The following is a 12,538-nucleotide window of genomic DNA, read 5'->3' as shown; positions in this document are numbered from 1 at the left end:
ACTTTATCACCAACAACTTTTCTGTAATGAGTCACAACCTGCAAAAAGTTTCTTGGGTATCTTTAAGTGGTTTCCCTTTCCATATTAAACGGACTACCTCATGAATTTTCCCACATATCCCATCATGGGATTTCTACTGGTAGAGTCTGAAGTCAACATCCCATATTCTGAATACAACAGTGGCAGGTGCTATAGAAAACAGTAAGGTAAACAGATTAATTTTACTGTCCTAGCAAGGGATTAAATAAATTAACAGGTTAACTCATTTTTCTCTGTCAAAGCAGGATTTAATCTGTTCATCCCTTAGGATGCTAAATTAATGTTTAAGATTTATTAAATTTGCTTTAGATCCCCAAAATAACCTCAAAGCACTTCCGTTCTCATGCTGTAACAGGCAATGACAGATGGATTTATAGTCCGATCGGCGTTATGCCACCTGGCAAAACCCAGGAGGTACTTCTTTCTCTCTCCTCTTCTCCAGTTGTGTACTTTGAAAACAACACCAGATATGCTTGAGGTAGGTTACAAAGCAGTCAGCTTGATCACAATAAAATCTTTGCTGTAAAAAGGAAACACTATCACCATCTCTCAATATATTTATTATAACTTAGGAAAGTGTCAAGTAAAAGCAGAATGTTTTATGATAATGGTTTAAAACTCATTGCAATCTCGCCCATCTTTGGGTTAAAATTTATAGCGTATGTGATAGCACTAGGGAAGTCTGTCAGAGTTTCTGGTTCAAGTGCAGAACTGAAGAAATAGACAGCTTGCTTGCAGTGAGGATTCCATTTGCAATTGCCCTGTAGACAAAAAGAAAAAAAATAGTCCACAACTCCAAGACACTAAGCAGTAATACCCTGATCCTCTTAAGAGAGCAACACACAGATCAACATTAACCATTCTCTCACCTTTGATTACATCCCTGTCAACTCTTACAGGAGTGATATATTATCCATTGCTGCTGAGGAAATGTTTTGTATTGCACAATGCAATGTGAAAAAGAAAATAATAATTTGGCCACAGAACACTTAAGGTGAGATGAAATTAGTGAATATTTATTGTTCTTTTCCCTTAAAATGTTTTGCTTTTACTGAATTAGGCAGAGCAAGAAGAATTAATCATAATTTCAAACTACAGATGGGTCTTGAGCTGTGAATTTTAGCTCCAGAACTACAGGAGTGTTTGGAATTGATTCTGACCTCTCTGTTTCAAACTACCTTCTTCACATCTAAATAGACAATTCTACTGGCATTGTACTTACATAGCTTAACATAGTACTACAATGAAGTGTAGTGAGCAGCTAAATCTAATAAAAACAACACCAAGTAAGATAACCAAGACTGTGTGTCCAGGAGAGGTGGATTTTTCACTGTTGTAATTCTATAAACTTTTTCCTTCCCCTCAAAGAATACAGCTTAAATGAAATTAAGAAAATACCTTTTCATCTGAAATCTGCACAAGTCCTGTGCTGACTGAGATATCAGCAGTCAGATGATATTCCATCCACAGAACTGCTCCATGGCTCTTCCCAGGCCTAGAAAGAAACAAGTAAATTGATTCTTTTCTGATAACTTTATAGAACACTTGTACCTAAAACAATGTCTCTATTTTTTGTGAACACAGTATTTGTGTTATGGTATTCGCCCAATCTGTTGCTTGGGGAGGAGCTGAGTAGCTGAATAGGTCAGCCATGGATGGCAACTGTATAACCAATTGCTGACCTGTAAATCTGACAAAATGCAGGAAAACTATATTGGAGCAGGCCATGACTGTGTGTGTTTGGGTCCGTGATAATTAAAAATGTGTTCCAGGTTAGTAGGTAAGAAGGCACACATTGACAGGGAATCCTCCTCCTCCTGCCTGGAAGGTTGGGTGGGAAGGGGTTTCCTCTGCTTTCATACCACATCATTTCCCCCTTTTATTCTGAATCCTACAGATGCCTTCACCCACCTCCTGCTCCCAGAGCTTGGCTGGAAGAGATAAATACAGGACCAAGTCTGCATTCTATTTTCCACCGAGCCCACTGGTGCCTCAAGGGGCAATCTCTGGCTGCGTGGCTACAAAAGACATGCTGCCAGGGAACACAGCTGGTGCTGAAGCACAGGGAACGCACACAGATGAGTCTGGCCTCTCATGGATCTCCATGATCCACACAGAACTCCCAAGTATTTGCCAGCTTTGGGGGCAGACTTTATGATCTATTCTGAAAGGTGGGGACAAATTTCATCCTTGCAATAAAATGAGAATTCCTCCCCTATCAGGGGAGCCTAACAGTCTTTTCTACCAGAGCTCTATTCTGTGAGTTTTGCCACAAGAAGGTATAATCTGGACCACATAAGTACCCATAAATCATATATCACACAGAGAAAGCCAAGTTAGACATTTACATTAGCACGTTACAATTTTGCATTTAAATTGGAAGAATAGAAGTCCTGAAGTAATGGAAGTTAAAACCAAGTTTTCTTACAAGTTTTTTACACTGGTTACACAGTATTCCAGAATTATAGCCTACACTGCAGAACTATTTGAAGAGGAATGTTACTTCAATTTTAGAGACATGTGACTATGAAAAGTCAGTTGGAATTATCTCAAAATACATGTTGCATATAATATTTAAGGAAAGGTGAACTAGCTACCTACAAATATTGATAATTACAGCAACGAATTATGTACTTACAGCGAGTAAAATGAAACCATAATTTGGAAGATAAACTATGTGCTGGTCAGAAAGAACTGATCAACCACAGAACAGATGGTTATATTTGGAAAGGGGAAATAAACATCCAGATCTTGGTCTGGTTGACCTAACATATATATTAATTCAATCAAACTGTTAATATTTAACTCATGGTAACATACTCTATACCCGTTTGCTCATATCCTCCTTAATAACAGTGCTATTTTTAAATACAAGTCCATTTTCCAAGAAATAACCTCTAATCTCTGTCTCAATTCCCTTTTACTTCCTGGGTAGCGATCTGTCAGTTCTCAGCTGAAGGTAGGGTAGGCAGCATTAGGTTACAGTGGAGTGTAGTTCTGAGTTTTTGTGGCTTTTGCAACTTCAGGTCTCACCTTTAATGCTATTTAAACATGGTCTTGGATAGTCACCTGTAGTAATGTATAAAGCAGTTGAGTGCAAGCAAAGGAAAAACTCATTATGCTTTTCTTAGACAATAATTCTCACCTTAACAGATTTACAGAGCCATCTGTGCTGAGAGTATGTTGTGGTACAGTCAGTCTGAAGTCAAATGTCATAACCTCTTGGGGGTCAGACAGTGATTTGCAAGGGTATTCCCACAATGGGTGAGGCTCTGCCTCCTTGGACTCCCTAAAATTCAGAGAATTCTGAAGAAAGAAAAAGCCAGGTAAAGACCAAAACCGACTGCAGAATTGGAATTAATTTGCAAACTAGACACCATTAAATTAGGCTTGAATAAAGACTAGGAGCGGATGGATCATTACACAAAATAAAAACTATTTCCCCATGCTAATTTTTCCCCTACTGTTACTCACGCCTTCTTGAAACTGTTGGAAATGGGCCATCTCTAAGGTGCCACAAGTACTCATTCTTTTTGCTGATACAGGTTAACATAGCTACCACTCTGAAACTCCTTAATCAGGTTTCAGCGGGGTAGCTGTGTTAGTCTGTATCAAGAAAAACAACGAGGCGTCCTTGTGGCACCTTAGAGACTAACAAATTTATTTGGGCATAAGCTTTCGTGGGCTAAAACCCACTTCATCAGATGCATGGAGTGAAAAATAAAGTAGGCAGTACATATTATATTACAGCACATGAAAAGATGGGAGTTGCCTTACCAAGTGTGTAACGAGGCCAATTCAATCAAGGTGGACGTGGCCTATTCCCAACAGTTGACAAGAAGGGGTGAATATCAGAGGGAAAATTACTTTTTGTAGTGATTACAAAAGTGACTGGGTCACTACAAAATGATTTTCCCTCTGTTGATAGTCCTTCACAAGGATTGTTTGTTTGTTTGTTTACTCCTTAATCAGTGATGCTAGGTATAATGTATGATGTGGTTTGTGTACCTCCTAGCTAAACTACAACACAGATAAGCATGAAGACATCAGCCCTTAAAAGATTCCAGCTAGTATAGAGAACATGCATAACTCTCTTCAGAAACCCAGGCTATTGCGAACACATCAAACCTGTTCTTCCTTCTCTAGACTTGCTTCCCATAGAATATCAAGTTAAGTTTGTCTGTTCCTATCTTCAAGGCTCTCAATGGCCTGACCCAGGTTGTTTAAAAGACCACCGAAAGCTCCAGCATGAGGACTGTGGTCAATAACTCTGGTCCTCAAGCACAACAGAACTTCCTATCACAAGGGTAAAGCTTATTTTAGACAAGAAACAGAGCTTTCTTGGGTGCCAGTCTGAGGTTGTGGAACCAGTTCCCATCATTTTCTGTCCCAAAAGCAAGGTACACTTCTTTGACCTGCTTTCTCTAGCACACTCATTCTCTAGCAGCATTTCAATAAAAGTTTTAAAATGTAGCATTCCAAGACTCCATTGGCTACACAATTCTCCCCTGTGATGAGGATAAGAGAGAAAATAACTCACATTGGTTGCCCCTACTTTTTTTGTTAACTGTAAAATCTGTATTAGAAGAACCTACCTTCCTATCCACTACACTTCATAAGGGTATTGCCAAGTTACTTATACATTCATTTAGTGTCATGAAAATTCTGCTCTTGATAGAAAGATAAAGCAACTACTGGGACCTACCTACACAAATGCTCTCATTAACAAGTTTATTTGAGTGATCTATAGCTGTTAAGTCTCTAAGGTGCCACAAGTCCTCCCTTTCTTTTTACAATAGATGAAGTGTCTCTAAAGTCGGTCACATTAGAGAGGTCTTTCAGAAATGCTTGAAAATGACACACACAATTTTTGCAATAAAGCTGATTGGTCCTTGGGCTTTCCAAGCTCACCTCGTTACTGGTAATGGGACATGCCAGTAAAGTTGGTGTCAAAGGATTAACCACTACTAGCCACGTCTCATTGCTGGTTCTTGGAAAGCGTCTTAGTTTAAGTAACTGCACTGATTACAAGTGTGAGGAAAAGTTAATGAAACTTTCTAGATTATTTGATTTCCAGCATAAAACGCAATGAACTTTGAGAATACATTTTCAAATCCCTATTTTGAATCAACAAATACAATGTTTTCTGAATGCTTGAAGACAGCAAAACAGCTTTGTCAGATCAAAAAGAAATACAAGGCTAAAAATCGAAAAAGACTAACTTAATTCCTGGGGAAAAAAATCTTAACTGAGAATACCACTGACATCACTTTAGGATGAAACAAATTGTGTGTCACATGCACAGATGTAAAACACATTATTCACTCATACCTTCCACTAAATTACAGCTCTTTTCCCTTGTAAAGTTAAAGATGTCACATTCTGCCTAAAGACTTTAGATGATCCCTCTTACCTTAATCATGTCATCCATAATGTGAACATCAAACCCTTCACAGGTACCACATGGGCTTCGAATTCGCCACAAGTCCTAACGAGGCAAAGCAAGTATTTCTTTTAGGCAAGAATTTTAGTTGTGAACCAAGCTCTTAACTATATGCTGCAGCGAGTTGAAAAGGCTAGGAAAGGTATTTTTTAAAAATTGTTTTCAGGCTAGTTGAATCAGGGGATTAATAATGGGACATATCACCTTCAATCTTCAGGTTACAGAACAGAATACAGATCCAGTTCAGGAACAACCTAAAGCTTTTACTATCTTAGTCTGTTGGCTTTTGTTAAAGAATTGGTCTCAGTTCAGTTTCCGGAGAACAAAATACCTAAATCACAAGGGGTATCTTTTTTGCTGCCTAGACACAAAGGGCATGTGAAAGGTTATCCTCCAGGTTGGGGGGGTATGCTTATGATTCAGTGTGGAAACTCTGCATTTCTTCCACCTATGCTGTTGCATCACTGTGGATTAAAGAGTTCAGTCATCTGGCACTTTTCAATTTAATTTTTTCCTGGAATTCTTATGGGAAAACTGACAGTTTAAAGTGCTGTAATAGCACTTCACCTCAATCATTAAATTGAAGAAACAAAACCATGCAGACCAGTGGTTTTTAACCTGTGGTCCACAGATCCCTGGGGGTCTGCAGACTATGTCTAAGACTTCCAAAGGGGTCCGAACCTCCATTCAAAACTTTAGGCGTCCGTAAATGAAAAAAAAGATTGAAAACCACTGATACAGACAAGCAGTTTTGCGAAATGAAAGAACATTTCTCTGGAGAATGTGTATTTTAGTTTTATTGTTGTAGCATAGGACTTCATTTTCATTCTTGCTTCCTATTTATTTGCAATAGCCAGATAAGACAAGCCAAACTGAGTTTGACGATAAATAGATTCTACATTAATCATATTTTGTCAACCCAAAGTATTCCAGCCTCTGAAATCAAGCCACCTATATGCACTTATGAAGTGAACATTTTTTTTCAGCTAGACTCTTTCCACTCATGATCAACAGGAAGAAACAAACTTTTCTTGAACTACATGGTCCAAATGCCCATGTCACACGAGTATTTTGGTTCATGTTTAATAACTAGAGCTACATTAATGCTAAGGCAACACTAGACTCAAAAGCTGAAACCACTGAGAACTGGAGGGCTCCACAAGTGAAATTTTTTTACGGAGTTTTCTTTTTCTGGCTGTAAAGTTTGTTGCATTATTCCCGTCACAATCACACCAAAATTGCCTAAAAAATTACCTATTCTAGCTGCTTGAATGTATTTGGACACACACACACAAAAGTGTGTGGCAGATCTAGTTTCAAAACACTTGCCTGAAAGTTCAGAGCAGCATCTATACATTTCACCTAGTAATAAGGACCCTTAGTACATATCTTGTATGTACATATACATACACACTCTAGAGATTACTAAAATCAGGTTTTTAAGGAAATGCATATACTGTCTAGTAGTGTTCCTAAAAACAAAGGGAAAATAAATCCTTAAGAATGGACACAGTCATCTAAAATAAACCAATATAATCAATTATGTTTGTACAGCATGGAATCTGTATTACAATGATAAGCAACCCTTTTAATACAAGTCAAAAATGCTACCCTACAATGGATACAAAATTATCCTGCCCTCACGCTCTGCCTTGCCTACTGGAAATCAGGAAGCAAGGAAAGAGGGTATACTGAAGTCAAATATTTTGGACAAGTATATTAGGGGAGTGAAACAGGTTTCTGGTAAGGTGCTCTGGTCTCAAATAAGTTGGATGTAGGAAAAGTGTTTTGTTTATGTAGTGGACGTTTGAAGAATTTGAGATTAATGCTCAAGAGATTTTTCCGTATCCTTAACAGTTTTGTTTCAGAACTAAAAAAAATGCTACTGTCACTGAAGGCATGGATATTTTTATAGTTCACTGAACTTTTATCACTGTTCAGAGTATAAAAATAATAAAACACTACCTCTAAATGCATGTACTATATGCATAACAGAACAGATAATCAAATTGCTCAGAATATGATGTTATAGTCACAAAAATGATAATATTCCCATTACTTTAAAAGAGCTGGTATGGCAGTTGTTGTGCAACCCTGCATGCATATCCACAACCGTTCCTTCTGAGGTAAGCCCTACTGAACACTTACACAGGATGAAGCTTCTACCCAACCTTGTATCTAATGATAGGGGAATGATATTTTGAGAGATGTGGCATTAATCAGATTAGAGCATGGCTCTAAATCATTAAAACTTGCATTTCTCAGATATTATGCCTTAGATAAGGCAAGATGCAATTTGTCAATGGAATAAAAATGATCTTTTGACAATAAATGCAGTAGGGTCAAACTAAACGTTTGTTTGTAATTTACCATACTACAAAGAAACCACAGAACTGGAAGCACAAGTATAGTTCTGAATCTGGTCCCCTAGGGCTACGTCTTACACAGTGAAGAAAAACCCCAGCTGCCCAGTGCCAGCCGACTCGGGCTACGGGGTTGTTTCATTGCTGCGTAGACTTTCAGGCTTCTGCTCTGAGACCCTCCCACCCCCCAGAAAGTCTACACAGCAATGAAACAGCCCAGCAAGCCCGAGTCAACTGGCATTGGCCAGCTGCGGGTTCTCTTAGCTGTACAGACATACTCTCACAGACCAAAAGGTGACCATTACGGAGCCTTTGTAGTACATAAATCCTATTCTACTCTCTAGAGTCTTGTGTTCTTCAGTCAAAAAAATATACATCTTCTACTCGGGTTGGGAGAAAAAACATTTAAAATATGTGGGATAAAAATATTCAGAATAGATTTGTGTTTCAGAAGGAAAGGTCGATATATTAAAGCCACCAGCTACAGAATCTTTCATACAAGATCTATAGGCAAGGCTCTAAATGAAGGATGTAGGCATTATTACCCTCTCAAGCAATTACCTGTAGTTTTGCTAGCTTCTTCCCCCAACAGATTTCTTTAGAAATCTGAACTGTTTTATGGTTCCTCAAAGTGGACATTACACCATCTTTGCATGTCTGGTGAGTTTATGTTACCCATCATATAGTTCTTTGTACTCTGCATTATGAACATATCAATATTCCCCTGGATATTTGATCACCATCATGCACTGAAGCCATGAAATTATTGTACAGCAGCCTTTATGATGTATCTGCTTCTTTGCTTATTACTGTCGCATTTTCCTGCAGTAGCCTCCAAAACCTGATCTCAAAAGTCCTTCTGAGTTGGGGCTCAGTTTCTTTCTTCCTCACCATACTTCTCCCTCCAGTCCACTGTAGTTCTTACCTTAAAGGTTAAGAATCCTAAAATAATTGTAGGCTCAAACAGACATGGTGATAAATCAGATTAAAAAAACACCTACAAGATTGGTCTTCAATGGCCTAGTTAACGCAGAGATAACTGCCATTAAAATCACCTAACAGAATGTCTTGGGAACATGTCAGTGTTCCACAGGAGTTGTTTCTGTACCTCTTTTTTTTTTTTTTTCCAAATTTAACTTATCTGAAGAACAAATGTCAAAGTTTCATAATATCCCTAACTAAAATCTGTCTTACGGCATGCATGCTGTGTACTGAAAGGTTTCTGAACCTTTAAGCAGAACACAAATTGGGCACATGGTGCTTTGATGAAAAATGCACACTCAGACAAGCCATTACAGATGTAAGTCTTTCTCAGCATGATTAGCCCTTATCCTACACATCAGATCTATTACTTCAAAGAATAGCATTACTTCAGAGACATTGCAAACTGTTCTGTATTCTCGGAGCAGCCTAGATAGGAGGAGTAATAAGGCCCTGGGAACAAAGAACAAACATACCCGATCATCAAGACAAAGCTGAACAGTCATTTTAGAGGTCCACATTATCAGATGCTACAGGAAATCTGAAAGCATGAAGACCTCTAGAAAACGTGAGTGATAGTTTAGCAGAACAAGAAGTTGCACAAAGTCTTTCCTGAATTCACAAAGAACTTTTACAACTCATTATTAAACAGACAACACATAGTACCAACTGAGGATTTGCCTCATTATTTCTTCAAAGGGGAATGAGGTGGGGGGGGGGGAATATGCAAGGCTCTGTGAACTGCATATAATTTTGACACATTCTTACTAGCCTCTCCCTTTCTTGTGGCAGGATTCTAATCACTCAGACAGAGGCAGAGTTATTTCCTATGAAGGATTTTACTAGCTATAGTGCTCTCAAAATTTCCCTTCAGTAACAGTTGTTGGAAGGCAGCAGCTCTTACTGTAGCCAATGAGTCAAAGAACAGGTAGTATTTCAGTTCAACGGTCATCTACTTACAAGACTATTGTGCCAATCTTTAGTGGATAAGCAAATTAAGCAGTTTCAGAAAGACTCATTTTATTCTCATTTATTGCTATAAAGAGTTAGCACATCAATGTTTCTGCTCTCATCAGGTCTTGTTTACTGAATTTCTACTTTACACAGAAGGTCACAGTTATACCACGAGCCAGATAAAGACTGTTCTAAATTAGTATGCTGAATGCATCAAAAGCTAGGGTAATTATGAAGCATCTCTAACCAGCCTTCTGTCCAATGACCTTTAGTACATTTGAAAGGATTCAGATCAATAAGTGGAACAAATAATTTAGTGCAATTCTCTGGAATGATGGTGAATTTCCCCCCCTTTATGACAGTTGTCTTTTGGGCTTTAGATTGCTCTGGATCTTCTAGGGTTATTCAACAGCGCCAAATATTAAGAAATTTACGCTTAACCTTTTCTTTAACTGCAGTCATCACTTAAGTTATATTTTATATAAAAACTGATCAAAGAAAGCCCTACAAGGCAAATGGTTTCTGCTCTCCATTCATTCATGTTGTAGGAAGAAAAAGCCAAAGTCAGCACACTCTCTGAGGGAGGGGAGAAGAACCCCACTACTATCTTTAGCACCATAAGATTTGTTAAATTACAGAGCTTTCTTGTACAATAAAATTTATTCAATGCAGCTTAAATTTTTCATAAGTGGCTATGATTGTTGGTGCTTCAATTTTTCAGAGTATAGGAGCTCAACACTTTGTGAGAATCAGGCCTTTTCAATAAGTCTTGAGCTGGGCATCCAAAAATTAAGGCACCCCAAAATCACTAGTCATTTTGGAAAATGTAGGCCATGTCTATTTTAAAGCCATGCAGATACAAAATTCTAAGCCAAGTAAATATTCTAACATCATGGGTTTCAAAACTAATATTTTCAGTATTAGTTGATTACCAAAACAAACTTGCTGCTTGACACACTTTGTTTATTCAAAAACAGACTTATATTTCCAAAGCAGACAGCTTAGCAATACCAGTCAGGTTACATGGACCTGCCCTTCATGGATTTGTTCTCAGGAAGAAGAGCTAAACATCAAATGGCTGGATATGAAGAGAAGTGTACAAGAAGCTTAAGGAGACCATCCCGCTCTAGATATGTATTTAACTGTACCTGCCAGCAAAGGGAGTTGTGCGCGCTTGTGTGTAACGAAGGGAAGATATAATCCTAAATCTGCAATATTGTACTGTGCACCTTTATTCTTAATGGAAGAAAACTCATTTCTCTGTTGTTCTGTTCTGAGTGAGTGCAACGCATTAATGGTTTGTAATGTTATATTTTATAAACACACTATATTTGACATGACACACACTAAACAGCTCTGAACAGCTTGTCGTTCCTCAGGATAAGAAATTTTTTATATGATGGAGACAAAGGCAACACTGATTAAGGATCAATACAGATTATTTATACGTACAAGAGACATACATTTTTAATAAACTACAGATGTCTTGTCTGAATAGCTTTTCTACCCTCACTAAGAGCGATAGGTAAGTTTGGCTAGAGATGTACAGAGAGGTAAATACACACGTGCTGTAAAACAGTGACTAATCCCAGGTCTCCCAAGTCCTAGGTAAGTGCAAAAACCTGAACCATCCTTCCCCTGGTCTACTGTAAAGCAAATCCACATAATGATCATGCATCTCCTCATTTGATCAATTTGAAAAAGAAGTCACTTTTCTCAGAGTTTTTTTTTTTAAAAAAACCTGTTGTGATTACAAGCAACACCTATGATTCCTAAAATAGAAATGGGAGAGGAGCTAGTACATAAGATAATTATTAAGATGTGGTCCATGATATGAAAAGGTTGAGATTCACCCCTCCACTAGAATGTTGCTAACTTAACATTAAAAATTACTATAAGTTCCTGAAGCCTGTCCAGTCTTATAATTGAAAAGTGTCGTCATTTATAGTTTAACTTACAATTTTTCAGAACACAGCACTTATTGGCAAAACAATTTTGATTTATTTCCAATAATTTCTCTTCACGCTACAGATCAATTTAAAAATATTCAAACCATTTAATTGTTAAAACACACAAACCCCTTCAGTTTCAAAGTGACTGAAGATCTTGGTTTCTGCTGTGCAGAGGGAATGAAAAAACTAGCAGTTTCAGGTGTTGAACTGTCTTAAAAAAAATGCAATCTTCCATCCTGAAGTGCTTTTAACACTCTGAAGCACAGCTCCTAATGAATGTGTAAAACATTTAGCTGACTGCTAAAAACTTAATTTGTTCTTCCAATAAAAAATATGTTCAGTTCAAGATAAGGAATGACTGAAATGACAACACACTACCTTCAATTTGAGATGTCAAATTGCTCTCAGTTTGCTCTATTGTTAAGAGCAAGACAGTGATGCTGAAAAAACAAGGTGCTCAGATATGATAAACCTGAAATGTAAAATACTGTTGAAGAGAGCCAACTTGGTTCAATTTTGACTATGTAACTATAAGCTGCATAATTCCAACCATCTCACCTTGAACTCCACGACCATCATGTAAAGGGAAGCAGACTGTGGCAGGACAGTGACACTGTTTGTGAGGTGGGCTGCCACAGCTGTCCTAGCATACAGGAAGTATAGGTTGTGCCATGGTAACAGGCTTGTAGTGAAAAACGGTTCTCCTATGAGGACTGAGACCTTGACAAAAAGGAAAGGCAAAGGCATTTAAAAAAACCCAAACTCATAAGCAAGCAATTTACAGAACTCCTAACTTGTCATATTGC

At 37.9% G+C, this 12,538-nt stretch overlaps 1 protein-coding gene across 9 annotated transcripts in view; it reads right to left on the bottom strand.

Moving 5' to 3' along the window:
* Nucleotides 1–583: 583 nt before the first annotated feature.
* PRMT7 (protein arginine methyltransferase 7) overlaps nucleotides 584–12,538 on the bottom strand; it is a 50,118-nt gene continuing 38,163 nt past the window's right edge. For 8 of the 9 annotated variants that reach the window (XM_073307538.1, XM_073307540.1, XM_073307541.1 and 5 more), the window contains 5 exons: nucleotides 12,291–12,452; nucleotides 5,453–5,527; nucleotides 3,185–3,345; nucleotides 1,438–1,534; nucleotides 584–800 (listed from right to left, as the gene is read on the bottom strand). In XM_073307538.1, the coding sequence (XP_073163639.1) occupies nucleotides 639–800; nucleotides 1,438–1,534; nucleotides 3,185–3,345; nucleotides 5,453–5,527; nucleotides 12,291–12,452 (657 nt within the window). In that variant the 3' untranslated portion in view covers nucleotides 584–638. Of the gene's footprint in view, nucleotides 801–1,437; nucleotides 3,109–3,184; nucleotides 3,346–5,452; nucleotides 5,528–12,290; nucleotides 12,453–12,538 lie in introns of those variants that run through there. The other variant, XM_073307542.1, reaches the window with a different exon arrangement.

This window comes from Lepidochelys kempii, chromosome 12, assembly GCF_965140265.1.
Source record: "Lepidochelys kempii isolate rLepKem1 chromosome 12, rLepKem1.hap2, whole genome shotgun sequence".
Lineage (NCBI taxonomy): Eukaryota > Metazoa > Chordata > Testudines > Cheloniidae > Lepidochelys > Lepidochelys kempii.
Note: the sequence above shows the minus strand (reverse complement) of the source record. Positions and strands in the feature narration are given on the sequence as shown.